Genomic DNA, 17,750 nt, shown 5'->3' on the forward strand with positions numbered 1-17,750 from the left:
GTGCTTACTGTTTGATTTATGATGTTAACGGAGTGAGCTCTATTTTCACCCATAGCTTGTCACAAGTTTCTGTTATTGGTAGGAACATGTGACTGACCTGCTGCTGCACTGATGTTTTTCTATGAAAAAGCTGGCATCTTTGAATATAATTTCCTTCCTTACCTTTCCTTTTGATAGGAAGATGGGACATGATTCACAGAAGCAGTAATTGTTCTGCCATTTATATTGTACCTCTAAACATTTTTCTTCCCTCCCATTCAGGAGCTGAATACCAGCTTTGAAGAGTGGGAGAAATTAATGAGGGCTCCAAATTCAGATGTCACTGAAAGCCACTTTGTTCAAGTCATGGGTCTGATTACACGCATGTATAAACAAACTGCCATTGCCAAGGTAATGAAATCTTTTTATAGTTTTATTTAAAATATGCATTCAGTCATATGTTTTAATTATCTCTTTTTCTATTATTTTTATATTGTGTGCTTCCGATGTGTAATCATTTAACTAGTGGACTCTTCATGCTTCTTCACAGAATTGGGACATTTGGGCATTTGGTCTTCAGTCACTATAACGTCCCACATTTTTTTGGAGGTGGATAGCTAATTGTGTGAAATGTTTTTGATGGTTGTGGGTATAATAAGCACAAACTAAAACTATCTGGTGGAGTAATAAATTGGAAAAGGACTTTAGCATGACTTCTTCAGTCTCAGAATTCTAAACAGTATTATCTGGTGTTTAGCGAGACAAGACTGCTTGAACTTTCAGTCTGACGTTCTGCATTGAATATCTTATCTGTCTTCTTAGATGCCAACAATGACCATGCTTGCGCTTTAACCAATCTTTGGAGTCAGTTTCACTGCCAATTTGCTCTCACTACTAAGTTTTTTCCCCCTCAATATTATGTTTACAGGAGGCTGTGGCTCCTTGTCCTAACATCTTTTGAGAATTTAAATAATTCCTTTCTTCTATTTATATTTCTCCTGGAGCCCAGAGCCCTCAGGCTAACTTGCATGGCCTTCCTAATTGTTCTTCAAAACTCTACAGATCTTGATGGACAGCCTTTCCACCATGCACTACATAAATGGGCAAGGAGGCACACGCTCATCATCACTGTGCCTGAAAATCATCAAGCTCTGTACGTGGTGCCACTGGCATAGGATAACCCTGAGGGTTCTTCACCTCCTGGATATCATCAACAACCTGGTAGACTTCCTGAGGAGGCAGTTGGTCACCACTCACAAGTAGTCTTTGAGGGACCCTGGTGACAGACCTGTCTGCTATCATCATCAACACCAACTGCAAAAACTTTTATTCCAAAGGGGTATGAATCTGAGGTTGTTACTGGATACCTTCCTTGTTCAGTGGCTCCAAGACATCTTATATGCCTTTCCACCAATCCCCAGGGTGATTTCCAAAATCAAAGGACACAAAGCCATGATATTTCTTGTAGCTCCGTACTGACCGAGGTAGTTTTGGCTGACAGATCTACTACATGTCCATCTAGCTCCTGGAGTGCATGGACCTGATCTCACAACACCATGGCCAGATACTCCATCTGAACCCAAAGTCCCTGGACCTCCGAGCATGGCTGCTGGCTGATTGAATCCCATCGACCAAGACTGCTTCCTGTAGGTCCAAGAAATCCTGGCATAGAACAGGAAAGTATCCACCAGAAGAATATAGCCATTTAAACAGAAAAAGTTCATGATAAGGGCAACAGAAATGATTAGGGATATGGAACAGCTTCCATATGAGGAGAGAGTAAAAAGACTGGGACTTTTCAGCTTGGAAAAGAGATGGCTAAGGGGAGATATGATAGATGTCTGTAAAATCATGACTGATGTGAAGAAAGTAGATAAGGAAGTGTTGTTTACTTCTTCTCATAACACAAGAACTAGGGGTCACCAAACAAAATTAATAGGCAGCAGGTTTAAAACAAATAAAAGCAAGTATTTCTTCACACAACGCACAGTCAACCTGTGGAACTCCTTGCCAGAGGATGTTTTGAAAGCTAAGACCATAACAGGGTTCAAAAAAGAACTAGGTAAATACATGGAGGATAAGTCCATCGATGGCTATTAGCCAGGATGGGCAGGAACGTTGTCCCTACCCTCTGTTTGCCAGAAGCTGGAAATGAGCGATGGGGTGGATCACTTAATGATTACCTGTTCTGTTCATTCCCTCTGGGGCACCTGGCACTGGCCACTGTTGGAAGACAGGATACTGGGCTAGATGGACCTTTGATCTGACCCAGTAGGGCCTTTCTTATGTTCCTATATGGCCAGCCCATCGTGGTCTTGACCAGATCCAGGCCTCAATATCACAGATCCTTATCTATTGCCCTTATAAAGGACAGCCTCTTGTTCATCTCTACTAAAGTATATTTCATAGCAATCTCTGCTTAGCATCCACCTGTATCGTCATGCTCAGTCTTTTCTCATGGTATCAGTTTCTTAAAGGGCTGTTATGCACCTACCCTCTGGTCTGAGAACCTACTTCTACTTGGGACCTCAGTCTAGTGCTGGCACTGATGGACCTTTGTCAGACTACTCCTTGCACCTCATCGGAAGATGATCTTCCTAGTGGCTAACGCTTTACCCTGGAGACTAAGTGTTAGGCAATTATGGCCAAGCCTCAGTCCCTATACAAAATTCCATAGGGACATGGTGGTGCTAAGGCTTTACCCATCTAAACCAGTCAGTCAGCCTGCCTGTTTTCTTCCTGATGCCATAATTGGCACCAAAAAAAAAATAAATTAAACACACCAGATATATCCAAGACTGTTGCTTTATAACACTGATAGGACCAAATTGTTCAGACTGTTGCCCCATCATTTATAGTCATGGGCAGGTGTTCTGAAGTTCAAGCCCTCATCTCACAGAAGATACTGGAATGGATTACAAATGTATCTCGTTGTGTTAGCTGATGTAATAATCCCAATAAACATCAAGGCCCACTCCATCAGAGCTCAAGCAACATCCTCTGCCTGGTTCAGAAATGTACCAGTTTCCAATATCTGCAAAACAGCAACATGGAGTGCCTCGCTGACCTTTGTCAAGACTTATGCATTGGACTCATCTGCTAGAGCTGATGCCAAATTCATCACCGTTCGACGGACATAGCTGAAACAGTTACTTACCCTTTAATTGTCGTTCTTCGAGATGTAGTCAATGTGATCCCATGACCTGTCCTTTTTGGGTTTCAGACTGCAAGGGAAAAGAAGGTGGGTCTTGGCTGCCCTGCCCCTAATGTCCTTGTATGAAAGTACAAGAAGGCATAGGGCTCATGCATAGCTCTAGTGCACACTACTATTAAAAAATTAAAAAAAATCATGCGCATGAGGTGGACACCAACAGTGGGATAGCTATGACTAAATGTCTTGAACAGCCATGATTACTGGATGGTAGGTAACTTTTTTTTCAGGGGGACTTGTATCCAAGCAATGGATTATCTAATGAGGGACTTGAAGACACTGAGGAAAGTCACCTTAAGTGGGAACCTTTATAAAAGGAGGACTTTCTTACAGGCCATTTTAGAGAGAGAGGAGACCAGGCCCAGAAGGCAAGGCTGTGGCAGAAGCAAAGGAGGGTCTTGGAACCCTGAAAGGACTGACCAAAGCCAAACAGACTCTGAGTGGTGAGGAAGCTGAGAGAGGGGTTTGCATGCTGGTTTTTACTATTTTTCCATAGAGCTGTATAGCTTTTGTGTGTTCTCTATGAGTAAAGGGTGATAATTTTAGAAATTCCTTTGTACCGTCTTTATGACTCTTGCATTCAATGTCACATAGTCCCCAATGGGGGTAATAGTAAGTCAGAGGATCAACAGCTTCAGTGAAACTTTGTGAATGTTCAAGAGCTGCTTGGGAGAGCTGGCACAAGTTGCAAGGTCTGGACAGTTGGGCGGGTAAAGTTTTCTCTCTCTGGTGTCAAAGTTAGACTCAGGGCTCACAGTTTGTCAGACCACTCTGTTTTATTAGCACAGTGCTCTGCTAATAACACTCAGATAATGTGAGCACCATGCAAGACTCAAACTATCTTATTTATACAGATAAAAGGGCGAGAACTTAAGATAACAAAGGAAGCAAAATCTGATCAGTGTACCTGGGCTAGGCATGCATAGCTTATTTCCTTACTAACTATTACCGATCTTCTGTTTAATGTTTTGCCATTAGCACCATTGTTTATGCCTAATGTTTCTTTTCCTGACACCCGTGTTTCAACATTTATTTCTGCTTAAAGGTACATACAACATTTCTTTAATCCATTCTTATTTTTATAATATAATTCATTCTACTTTCACACTGGGTTGGGTGCTAGTTAGAGGATGTATCGTCAGAGAGTGTGCCCAGAGGTCCAAAGCCCAAGACAGTGCTTAGATTCTGCTCAGACCCAGAAGCCAAGAACAGGTGAGATCCCGTGGGTGAATCCTTGTACACTAATCTGGTGAAGGTTGTAACAAAGTTCCGAGCTTTATTCAATAGCTAACTAATCATCTTACGCCTAGGTTGTTATTTGCATACTGTTAAAGCTATAGCAAGACAAGGCTTTCTTTTCTTCCCTTTCCAAAAACAAACTTCCCTCACATCAACGGGCTTGTCTACACTACCCGCCAGATCGGCAGGCAGCAATCAATCCAGTGGGGCTCAATCTATCGCATCTAGTATAGACACACTAAATCAACCGCTGAGCACTCTCCCGTCGACTCCGGTACTCCACCAGAACGAGAAGCGCAAGCGGAGTCGACAGGAGAGCATCAGCTGTGAACTTACCACAGTGAAGACACCATGGTAAGTAGATCTAAATACGTCTACTTCAGCTATGCTATTCGCATAGCTGAAGTTGCATATCTTAGATCGACCCCACATGGTAGTGTAGACAAGCACTTACCTAATCATCTTCTGGCTAACGTGCTTTTTATGAATGTAAGAGTAGTGCAGATTTTGCCTCCAAACTCACCTTCTTTGGTTGGGAGCTAGAATGGATTAACAGATTTTTTTTTTTTAGATAAAAAGAAATCTAACTTGATGAGGCAGATATAGTGGGGAAACCCTGCACGGTGGTTGATAGTCATCCTGCCTGTCAAAGCAAATAAAGAGGAGGAACTCGACACTGGTTAAGCTGTTTCAACTGAGACACAAAACAAATTAGCCAGGGAAAAATAATTTGCCTTCCTACTGTGCCAATGTAAGGTTATTTACTGTATTTCACTTTCCTTTCTCTTGCTCTCTCTCTTGGTTTTTTAAAAAATCAAAAAGCAAGAGATACATGGCACAAAAGAAATGTTTTTTAGGTTAATTTGCATACTGGTAGGCCCTGTTAAAAATCAAATTCCTTTCGTGGGAAAAGTTCTTAGTAGAACTACAGTGAGGGTATCGTCAGACTTGTTAAAATACTGTCAAAAGCAGCATGTAGTTACCTTTGCCAACTGTGGAAAGAGAATTCAAAGAAGTATTACAATAATTGTAAGTTAACCTTATATGTGAAGCTCTTAAAAAACAATGTCGCATTTACTGCTGTAAATACTTCGAAAAGGTAAATCATAATAGATATGCTACTTAGGCCAAAAGAAACTATATTAAAAGTTCTGTGACTTAGTCTATTTGCTGTGGCAACATAGCTGAAGCTTACCTGAGTGCTCTTTATTTTATCTTTAGAGAAACTTGAGATCCAGTTGCAAAATATTTTAAAACTTTTATAATACTTATGCTTTTGCATCACATTGAATATTTATAAAAATTATATTTACTTATCTGTATTTTCTGTTGTTGAAAATCCGAAAAAAATCCTAATTAGATATTGTTTATAGCAGTGAACAGCAAAAACATTTGGACCAAATAATTGAAAGAAGCTTTCAAAATTGCTTTTTAAAATAAATCCATTTACTTTCTTTTAAACACATTAGGGTCAGGGGAGACTCATCTGAAATCTCAACACAAGCCCAATTATAACATTTTTATATAAAGCTACATCTGTTTCCTTAGGTCTTAAGATGTAAAGAAATTGCTGATTTCCAAATCAGCAATCTGGAAATGACTGTTGCTAATCAAATCACCAGTTACTGAGCCACTCTTTCGTCTGTTCACAGTTAACTTTATTGCTGCCTAATTTCAAATGGTTTAGTGTGTGAATCTGCAGGCTGCAGAGTTCAGTGAGAATTGAGATTTGCATTTTTACTACTGCAAGTTTACCTCCCTCAAAATTATCTTCCTGGCTCTTTGAGTCCCTCCACTGACACCCTATTCTTAACTGCATCAAATTCATTCCCTCCAAACAATCTGGAAAGCCACTACTGCACACTCCTTCAAATCCCTTCTTAGGAACCAAAATAAACTGTCTACTACAGCTGCAATACACGGCTAGTCTTGTGTGTCCATAACATGCTTGTATTACTGTTTCCCCAAATTCCCTTCTTAACCTTCCCTCTCTCCTGCCATTTGTTTTACGAGCTGCATGTTGTCGTAAACTAAGATTGTAAAATTTTTGGGACAGAAAGTGCTCAGCACAGTGGAACCCCAACTTCGCTGTGTCTTCTCTTTATTACTGTAATACAAATAATTCATAACTAACCAATGCTTTGCACAAGTGTGATAGACAAATCTTTGGAACATTTCTCTGATAGTTTCATTCATTACTAAAAGAGCCACTTATTTAGGTAATAAATTAATCATTATATTAATGATATTAATGTCAAAGAGTATAGCCTTCTGTATCAAATACTTAATAGGAATAATCTTCCACTGATACTATATCAATACCAGTATCATATTAATAATTTTAAAATTACTCTAGTTTGCTAAGTTTTTAAAATATTTTGCAAGCCTAACATGAGTAGAAATAGGAAAAAGTAAATTAGATTATTCTTTCAGTTTTAATCAACGGTGTTAGGGACACAGGTGCAGATTTTTTTAATGCATTGTTTTTGTTGGTGTGTCATAACCTTAGTCCCAGATTTGGACCTTAGCGTCCAAAATATGGGGGTTAGCATGAAAAACCTCCAAGCTTAGTTACCAGCTTGGACCTGGTACTTGCTGCCACCACCCAAAAAATTAGAGTGTTTTGGGGCACTCTGGTCCCCCTGAAAAACCTTCCCTGGGGACCCCAAGACCCAAATCCCTTGAGTCTCACAACAAAGGGAAATAATCCTTTTTCCCTTCCCCCCTCCAGGTGCTCCTGGAGAGATACACAGACACAAGCTCTGTGAAACTACACAGAGTGACTCCCCCTCTCTGTTTCCAGTCCTGGAAACAAAAAGTACTTTCCTATTCCCCCAGAGGGAATGCAAAATCAGGCTAGCAAATCCAACACACAGATCTCCCCGATTTCTTCCTCCCACCAATTCCCTGGTGAGTACAGACTCAATTTCCCTGAAGTAAAGAAAAACTCCAACAGGTCTTAAAAGAAAGCTTTATATAAAAAAGAAAGAAAAATACATACCAATGGTCTCTCTGTATTGAGATGATACAATACAGGGTCAATTGCTTAAAAGAATATTGAATAAACAGCCTTATTCAAAAAGAATACAAATCAAAGCACTCCAGCACTTATATTCATGCAAATACCAAAGAAAAGAAACCATATAACTTACTATCTGATCTCTTTGTCCTTACACTTAGAAACAGAAGACTAGAAAGTAGAAACTACTTCTCCAAAGCTCAGAGAAAGCAGGCAGACAGACAAAAGACTCAGACACAAAACTCCCTCCACCCAAAGTTGAAAAAATCCGGTTTCGTGATTGGTCCTCTGGTCAGGTGCTTCAGGTGAAAGAGACATTAACCCTTAGCTATCTGTTTATGACACGCCCCCCAAATTGCAGACAGTGGGGAAGCTCACTGGCGGCGATTTCCTTCTAGAACTTGAAAATAAACAGATTAATACAACACATACACCTTTACATATACTCCTAAGTATATAACTAACAGACTTCTACATTTTAAGAACACTTTTTAACTACTGAATTCTGGGAAACTCTCACGGGAGAGGGCATCAGCTACTTTGTTAGAAGCTCCTGTGATGTGTTGAATTTCAAAATCAAAATCTTGGAGAGCTAAACTCCAACGAAGAAGTTTCTTGTTGTTCCCCTTGGCAGTATGAAGCCACTTTAGTGCAGCATGGTCAGTTTGTAGTTGGAACCGCCGTCCCCAAACATATGGGCGTAGCTTTTCCAGGGCGTACACAATGGCATAGCATTCCTTTTCACTGACTGACCAGTGACTTTCCCTCTCAGACAGTTTCTTGCTGAGAAACACGACAGGATGGAAGTTGTGATCTGTTGCTTCCTGCATGAGCACCGCTCCTATACCACGCTCAGATGCATCTGTGGTTACTAGGAATGGCTTGTCAAAATCCGGGGCCCTGAGCACAGGGTCAGATATGAGCGTTGCCTTAAGTTGGGTAAAGGCCTTTTGACACTCATCAGTCCACTTAACTGCATTTGGCTGGGTCTTTTTGGTCAGGTCGGTCAGTGGGGCAGCGATTTGGCTGTAGTGGGGTACAAATTGCCTGTAGTATCCGGCCAAGCCTAAGAAGGATTGGACCTGCTTCTTGGACCGTGGGACAGGCCACTTTTGGATAGCATCCACCTTGGCCTGTAGGGGGTTTACGGTTCCTCGACCCACCTGGTGCCCCAGGTAAGTCACTCTGTTTTGGCCTATTTGACACTTTTTGGCCTTAACAGTTAGTCCTGCCTGCCTGATGCGCTTAAAGACCTTTTCCAGGTGTAGTAGGTGTTCGGGCCAGGAGTCTGAAAAAATGGCCACATCATCGAGGTAGGCAACTGCAAATTCTCCCAGTCCAGCTAGTAGACCATCTACCAGCCTCTGGAAGGTGGCGGGTGCATTTCGAAGGCCGAAAGGAAGGACATTGAATTCATACACCCCCGCATGGGTGACGAATGCTGACCTCTCCTTGGCAGGTTCATCTAGCGGTACTTGCCAGTACCCCTTGGTTAAGTCTATTGTAGAGATGAACTGGGCACGTCCCAACTTCTCCAATAGCTCATCGGTACGTGGCATTGGATAGTTGTCCGGACGAGTTACAGCATTTAGCTTACGGTAGTCCACGCAAAAGCGTATTTCCCCATCTGGTTTGGGTACCAGAACCACTGGAGATGCCCATGCACTGGTAGATGAGCGGATTATACCCATCTGTAGCATGTTCTGGATCTCCCGTTCTATAGCAGCTTGGGCATGAGGAGACACCCGGTAGGGTGGGGTTCTGATTGGGTGAGCATTACCTGTATCAATGGAGTGGTATGCCCGTTCAGTCCGTCCTGGGGTGGCTGAGAACAATGGGGCGAAGCTAGTGCACAGCTCCTTGATTTGTTGCCGCTGCAGACGTTCCAGGGTGGTTGAGAGGTTCACCTCTTCCACGCCACCGTCTTTTTTCCCGTTGTAGTAGACACCGTCAGGCCACTCAGCATCATCTCCCTGGACTGTAAACTGACAAACCTGTAAGTCTCTGGAATAGAAAGGCTTGAGAGAATTAACATGGTACACTTTAGGCTTTAGTGAGGAATTGGGAAATGCTATGAGGTAGTTTACAGCTCCCAGGCGCTCTTGGACCGTGAAGGGCCCTTCCCATGATGCTTCCATCTTATGGGCCTGTTGCGCCTTCAAGACCATAACCTGGTCTCCTACCTTGAAGGAACGTTCTCTGGCATGTCTGTCATACCAGGCCTTTTGCTCTTCTTGAGCATCCTTTAGGTTCTCTCTAGCAAGGGCTAAAGAGTGTCGGAGGGTGCTTTGTAGGTTGCTTACAAAGTCCAGAATGTTAGTTCCTGGAGAAGGCGTAAACCCCTCCCATTGCTGCTTCACCAACTGTAATGGCCCCTTAACCTCGTGACCATACACAAGTTCAAACGGTGAAAACCCTAAACTGGGATGTGGTACAGCCCTGTAGGCAAACAGCAACTGCTGCAACACTAGGTCCCAATTATTGGAGAATTCGTTGATGAATTTTCGTATCATGGCCCCCAGAGTTCCATTGAACCTTTCCACCAGGCCATTGGTTTGATGGTGGTACGGGGTGGCAACCAAGTGATTCACCCCATGAGTTTCCCACAGTTTTTCCATGGTCCCTGCCAGGAAATTAGACCCTGAATCTGTAAGGATGTCGGAGGGCCAACCTACCCTGGCAAAAATGTCTGTTAGGGCCAGGCACACAGTGTTAGCCCTGGTGTTGCCTAGAGCGACTGCTTCTGGCCATCGGGTAGCAAAGTCCACTAAAGTCAGTACATACTGCTTTCCTCTGGGCATCTTTTTTGGGAAAGGGCCCAGAATATCCACAGCTACTCGCTGAAATGGGACCTCAATTATGGGGAGTGGCTGGAGAGGGGCCTTGACCTGGTCTTGAGGCTTTCCCACTCTTTGGCATACCTCACAAGACCGGACATACTTGGCAACGTCCTTGCCCATCCCCTCCCAGTGGAAGGACTTCCCCAACCGGTCCTTGGTTCTGTTCACCCCAGCATGGCCACTGGGATGATCATGGGCTAAGCTTAAGAGCTTCCCCCGGTACTTAGTTGGAACCACCAACTGTTTTTTGCGGCTGCCATTCTTCCCGGTGTCCACCAGAAAGAATTTCCTTGTATAAAAGTCCTTGGTCTATAACAAACCGGGATCGATTAGAAGAGCTGAGAGGCGGTGGGGTGCTCCGTGCCGCCGCCCAAGCTTTCTGAAGGCTGTCATCCGCTTCCTGCTCGGTCTGGAACTGTTCCCTTGAGGCTGGGGTCACCAGTTCTTCCTCAGACTGTGGACTTGGGCTTGGTCCCTCTGGAAGCGATGTAGGTGATGGGGTTGTTTCCGTTGCTGGTGAACCGCTCTCCGCTGGTGCACCTGAGGGTATTTCAGGCTCTGGCTGAGCCTTTTGGGTATGGCTGTCTGTTGCTTCTGCCAGTTGTGGCTCGCTGGCGCCCACTGGCGTTGAGTTTGAAGACGGGGTTGCAATGGCTGGTGCTGGTTGCTGTTCCAGTTCCGGGCCTGGGACTGGAGGTGCTGTGGCTGTTTCAGTGGTTGGCATGGAATCTGGATCCACTACCTCTGTCTGGGTCTCTGGTAACCCAGACGGGGCGTCTGTGGACGGTTCAGGAACAGGAATGGGTCTGGAAGCTTGCCTGGTTTGGCTACGTGTAACCATTCCCACTCTCTTGGCCCGCCTCACCTGGTTGGCCAAGTCTTCCCCCAGTAGCATGGGGATAGGATAATTGTCATAGACTGCAAAAGTCCACATTCCTGACCAGCCTTTGTACTGGACAGGCAGTTGAGCTGTAGGCAAGTCTACAGCTTGTGACATGAAGGGGTAAATTGTAACTTTGGCCTTTGGGTTGATGAATTTGGGGTCAACGAAGGATTGGTGGATAGCTGACACTTGTGCCCCCGTGTCTCTCCACGCAGTAACCTTCTTTCCGCCCACTCTCAAATTTTCCCTTCGCTCCCAGGGTATTTGAGAGGCATCCGGGCCTGGGGATCTTTGGTGTGATGGTGGTGTAATGAATTGCACTCGCATGGTGTTCTTGGGACAGTTGGTCTTGATATTTCCCAGTTCATTACACTTAAAGCATCTTCCATCTGATGGTCACTGGGCCGAGGTGAGTTACTGGAGACTGGTGAGGTTGAAGGGTAGGGTATCTGTGGCTTTACTTGGGTGGTATGTGGGGTCTTTGGCTGTCCTCGGTTGTAGGGTTTATGGTCTGTGTGCCCCCTGGGGTAATCGTTCCCCTTGACAGTAGCTTTCTTGCTTTCTGCCAGTTCCATCCATTTGGCTCCAATTTCCCCCGCCTCAGCGATATCTTTGGGATTTCCATCTTGTATGTACCGTGTGATGTCTTCAGGAACACCATCCAAGAACTGCTCCATTTGTATGAGGAGGTGCAGTTCTTCCAAGGTTTGAATGTTGTTTCCTGTTATCCAGGCCTCATAGTTTTTTGCAATGTAGTAGGCGTGTTTGGGAAATGACACCTCTGGTTTCCACTTTTGGGTTCTGAAACGCCGACGGGCATGATCTGGGGTTATCCCCATTCTGTATCTGGCCTTGGTTTGAAAAAGTTTATAGTCATTCATTTGCTGCTTAGGCATTTCAGCTGCCACCTCTGCTAAAGGTCCACTGAGCTGTGACCTTAATTCTACCATGTACTGGTCTTCGGGAATGCTGTACCCAAGACAGGCTCTTTCAAAATTTTCCAAGAAGGCCTCGGTGTCATCACCTGCCTTGTAGGTGGGAAATTTCCTGTGCTGTGGAGCAATAATTGGCGCCGGGTTGTTAGGGTTGGCTGGCACATGCAGCCCAGCTTTTGCCAACTCCAGTTCATGTTTTCTCTGTTTTTCCTTCTCTTCATTCTCTTTTTGTTGTTTTTCCATTTCTTTTTGTTGCTTTTCCATTTCTCGGCGGTGGGCCAACTCTTCTTCTGCTTGTTTCCTTCGGTAGGCCACCTCTTCTTCTTCTAGTTTTCTTTTGTGTGCTGCCTCTTGGGCTGCCTGTTCTCTTTGGAAGGCTGCCAGTTTCATGCTTTCTTCCTTTTCTTTCATCTCCATCTCTCGCCTGTGTTCAGCTTCTTTGATTTGTCCTTCGGCCTCAATTTTTGCCTTAGAAGTCATGGTTCCTGTTTTCTTGTGTTGGAGTGCCCTCCGGTGTTTATCTTCTGAACTGCAGGTTCTCTGTTGCCTCCTGAAGTCTGCCTAGCAACAGTGCCTTTAGCTAATTTTCAATGTTAAGTAAACCTGAAAAACCACTTTATTTGCATTCATATAGTGCTGGTAATGACTCTCAATGGGAGTGCTATTGTGTGACAAAAGACCCTCAACAGTCTCTTAATGGCTTCTCGCTTAACATGCAAGCCACAAACTGCCAGAGAGAGCAGAAAAAAAAATTCTCTCTGGTTCCCTTTTAAAACCAACTGTTTCTCTCTGCTAAAAAGCCCTTAGCAGAGAAGAGAAAAATATAATATTCCTACTGGCTTCTGGATTCTGTCTATATCCCACCTGCTGCCACTCATGTTATAACCTTAGTCCCAGATTTGGACCTTAGCGTCCAAAATATGGGGGTTAGCATGAAAACCTCCAAGCTTAGTTACCAGCTTGGACCTGGTACCTGCTGCCACCACCCAAAAAATTAGAGTGTTTTGGGGCACTCTGGTCCCCCTGAAAAACCTTCCCTGGGGACCCCAAGACCCAAATCCCTTGAGTCTCACAACAAAGGGAAATAATCCTTTTTCCCTTCCCCCCTCCAGGTGCTCCTGGAGAGATACACAGACACAAGCTCTGTGAAACTACACAGAGTGAGTCCCCCTCTCCGTTCCCAATTCTGGAACAAAAAGTACTTTCCTATTCCCCCAGAGGGAATGCAAAAGAGCCACTTATTTAGGTAATAAATTAATCATTATATTAATGATATTAAGGTCAAAGAGTATAGCCTTCTGTATCAAATACTTAATAGGAATAATCTTCCACTGATACTATATCAATACCAGTATCATATTAATAATTTTAAAATTACTCTAGTTTGCTAAGTTTTTAAAATATTTTGCAAGCCTAACATGAGTAGAAATAGGAAAAAGTAAATTAGATTATTCTTTCAGTTTTAATCAACGGTGTTAGGGACACAGGTGCAGATTTTTTTAATGCATTGTTTTTGTTGGTGTCCCTTTAAATATCTCTAAAACAGAAATCAATTTATATTCATTAGATTGTCAGCATATTAAATAATCAATCTGAGCTGTCATTGTTTTAGCTAAAGGGAGTTTAAAAATTGCATTTTAATCCTTAACAAGTATCATGAAAATATCAAACCATGAAGACAGTATCTGGAAACACTTTTCTCTGTTAGAACATGACTCATACAATTTAAAAAATAGTTAATTTTCTGTCCTCCTAATAAAGTCTACATCACAAAAGCTATTAAAGCAGAAACCATCACTATTTGAATTTTTTGTATAGTCTACAGAACTAATAAAATTGCACCACATCTTGTATTCTAGGCAGGAGCGGTAAAGGACTATATCAAAATGATGCTTGAGAATGACAAACTTAAGTTTCTGGTTTTTGCTCACCACTTAAGCATGCTCCAAGCTTGTACAGAGGCAGCCATAGAAAACAAGGTAATTTTAAATAATTTTCACAGAGTTTAAAAATGACCCCTTCGAAAGATTATATTATTAGGCCCCAATCCTGCAAACACTGAGGCACTTGCATAGCTCCTTTAATTCACAGTTATTCATGTGAGTGTTTGTGGGATCAGGGCCACAGTCAGTATTGAAAAGATCGTGGTTGTAGAATAGTTTTGGGAAATAATGTAGACACTTGTATCTGGAACAGTAAATGCCAGATCCCTTACCATTATACTATTGTAGAGTAAGTCCTTTAGGTCATTGCTAAAATAGTGTACTATAATAGCTCACAAAATGGTGATTGGAATTAGAGAATATTAATAAATAATCCTCACAGTGAAATAATGTGCTTTTCTTCTGTAACACTTTCCATTTTAAGATTCCACGTTGCTTTACAAATATTAATAAATGAATTAAACCTCATTGAACTCCCATGTGGTAGATAAGATGATTATCCCTATTTTACAGATAGAAAAGACTGAAACACAGAGGTATTAAGTGATTTGCCTATAGTTCTCAGTTAGGAGTAGAACAAAGCTATTCTGTTTCCCAGTTTTTTAATAGTGTCCAAAAAAATATTCCTTTTATGTAAATTATGGGAATCATTATGTAAATTTGTCGTCATCCTGGTATGTTGTAGGCACGTTACATTCGGATAGATGGAAGTGTTCCTTCAGTAGAAAGAATCCATCTTGTCCATCAGTTTCAGAAGGATCCTGATACTCGTGTGGCCATCCTGAGCATTCAAGCTGCTGGTCAGGTAAGGTTAAAAAAAAAAAAGTAGATATTGGACAATGCAATTTGAAGTATAACTGTTCAATGGAGCAATCATAAAATTAACAATCCTGTTTTGCTTGCAACAAGAAGTAAAATGCCTTGACTCACCTTAGAAAAAAACCCAACATATATCTATGAACCATCAGCTGTCCAGGTCACCCAGTATCTGAAGAAGAGCTCTGTGTAAGCTCAAAAGCTTCTCTCTCTCTCTCTCTCAGCAACAGAAGTTGGTCTAATAAAAGATATTACCTCATCCACCTTGTCTCTTCAGTATCTTTCTGCCATTATAAAAATAGTTTACATTATTTGTAGTAAAAGCAGCAAAGAGTCCTATGGCACCTTAAAAGCTAACAGATGTATTGGAGCATGAGCTATCCCTCAGATTATTTGTAGTAGTTCCCTTCTGATGTTCAGTCAGTCACTGAAATTTACTTGTATGTTCGAAGAGTCACATCTTCTCTGTCTAGCATTTGAGTAATCAGTAAATCAACACTGCTTTTACTAATTTTGTTTAGGGTTTAACTTTTACTGCTGCCACTCACATCGTGTTTGCTGAATTATACTGGGACCCTGGACACATGAAGCAAGCAGAAGACCGAGCACATCGAATTGGACAGTGTAGTTCTGTAAATATCCACTACCTTATTGCAAAAGGAACTTTGGATCCTCTTATGTGGGCAATGTTGAATCGCAAGGTATATATTGAAATAAAACTAAGTAATCAACAAAGTGTTTGTGTGTCTGGAATCCACAGTATTCAAGGATGTTTGCTTTTGAGGATTCTGTAGAGGGGCATTGTCCTAATCTCAGAATATTAAACCAACCAATATATGTACAATTGCAGGGGACCAGAATGACAATTCTTATTCAAAACTAACTTTCCTCATTTCTGCTGTCTTTTCCTAAGAGGCAAAGATAAACCTGTTTTGTTTTTTAAGATGCAAATGGGGAAGAAAAGATCACTGAAGGATTCAGCAGGCTGATGTAGTAGTAGACAAGATAAACATCATAAAATATTTATTTCTGTCTTTCCACCATCAATTGTGAAATTGGGATGGCTTGGATGAAATTGTTTTTGAGACAACTGTTCTTCATCCTGGAAAATATTAACTGAAGCTTCTATTAGAAAACTACAGAAATTGAAATTTGGAAAGATGATAATTTTAGAAATATTCGCATCAAAATTTGGAAAGAGAGTTAACAGCTAGTTGTGATAGCTTAAAAATTCCTTACATATGACAGATTCCAAAGGACTGGAAAGAAGAGATGTAGGAAGGATGCTGCAAGTAACCACTGCTCTCTAAACCTGACTTAATTAAGGGAAAATACTAAAATGGCTAGAACTGCATTGGTTGGTAGTCTTTGTCTGCAAGATAGACATTTGCATTAAGAAAGATTGTACACACAAATTCTAATGCATTACATGAAAAATTTAGCCCCTTAAGGGAATATTATTGTTATCTATTGGTTGTGTTTGATTTGTATTCTTTTTGTGATGTCAGTGTTCTTCTGGGCTTTATTCAGGGTAAATAGATTAGCTATAGTGCCACTATTGATAAGCACTAGCTGTGCCCACAAAATAAACTCCACTTATATGACTCACCAAAATGAGATGCTACTCACAATAGATTGTCCAAATACTGGCTCCCACTTAGTGGGATTTAAATATGATGATGGGCTCTGCTTGGCTCTTGGACTTGACTCCCTCTTGACTGGGTTGGGTCCGGGGAAAATCAGTGGTGATATCTCTCAAACACCACTTACTTGTGGCATCAAAATCAAGGGCAGTTCACAGTAAATTGTGCAGTTCTGTGGCAGTCACTCTCTTATTTTACAGGAGGAATAAAATAATTCGCAATGTTGACATTTAAATTATTGTCAATGGGCATCTGAATTAACTCCTCACTTAGGTGAATGAGGGCACTTCACACCTATCTAGTCTATTGTTTCAAGCTATTTACAGGCTCAGCTAAGCTTCATTTACTCTTTTCACATTTTTGTGTTTTTCTTCGCAACCATAACAATTAGAGATTTACTTAAAAAAACAACCACCACCTGGGACTCTAGAGTACAAGATGATAGCTTCAGAGAAGTTCTGGTATGACATATGGACATGTACGAGCTGATGTGCACTATTTTGTGTTTTTTTTGTCAGAAAGGCTGCTGAACATTCTTAAACCCACAAGTTAATTTCCCCAACACCAACCCAAGAAACCATCTCTTGTTGCTGACATGCTTGTCAGTAACTGCTAAGTCTTTTTCGAAAGAGTGACTGAGAAGGTGATGGCTGTTCAATTCCAGGCATATTTGGATACCCAGCATCCTTGATTAGTTCCACTCTGTGTTTGGCCTTCTTTTGAAGCAGAGGCTGCTCATCTCAGATTCATGATTGATTTTCTGCGAGCTTTAGATCAGAATCAGCTGATTATTTTGATCATGCTAGACCTTTCAGTAGCTTTTGATATGACTGATCCATGTGTTGTTTTGGTAACTAATATGTGTTGTTCATATGTCTACAATTGCTTTCCAATATGTCATACCTAGAAAGACATGTGGCTTTTAAAGTTTTACGTTGGGATTTACAAAGGAGTCTAAGGAAGCCAGGTACCTGAATCTCATTACAATTCAATGAGTTGTGTGCCTAATTCCCTTAGGCTTCTATGAAAATCCCAACATTAATATTGCCTTGGCTACATTCAAGACCTGCTCCCTGAGCATTGTACAGACGGGTCTCACTATTCAGACAACACCTGCCACTTAAGGATTCCACCACAGAATCTGAAGTCAGCAGTGAACGGTGCTTTTACTTCAATCATTGCTAGGCTATGGAATTTGCTCCCATCTCTTCTTTATTATCTTGTATTTGTTTTTATTCTATT

General features: G+C 41.9%; 1 protein-coding gene across 4 annotated transcripts in view; it reads left to right on the plus strand.

The window, feature by feature from the left end:
* The window catches only part of ZRANB3 (zinc finger RANBP2-type containing 3), a 125,201-nt gene that overhangs the window by 66,486 nt on the left and 40,965 nt on the right, over positions 1-17,750 (plus strand). For all 4 annotated transcript variants that reach the window (XM_050915985.1, XM_050915984.1, XM_050915981.1 and 1 more), the window contains exons 8-11: positions 262-390; positions 13,966-14,085; positions 14,735-14,854; positions 15,387-15,566. In XM_050915985.1, the coding sequence (XP_050771942.1) occupies positions 262-390; positions 13,966-14,085; positions 14,735-14,854; positions 15,387-15,566 (549 nt within the window). The remainder of the gene's footprint in view (positions 1-261; positions 391-13,965; positions 14,086-14,734; positions 14,855-15,386; positions 15,567-17,750) is intronic.

Source organism: Gopherus flavomarginatus, chromosome 10 (assembly GCF_025201925.1).
Source record: "Gopherus flavomarginatus isolate rGopFla2 chromosome 10, rGopFla2.mat.asm, whole genome shotgun sequence".
NCBI lineage: Eukaryota > Metazoa > Chordata > Testudines > Testudinidae > Gopherus > Gopherus flavomarginatus.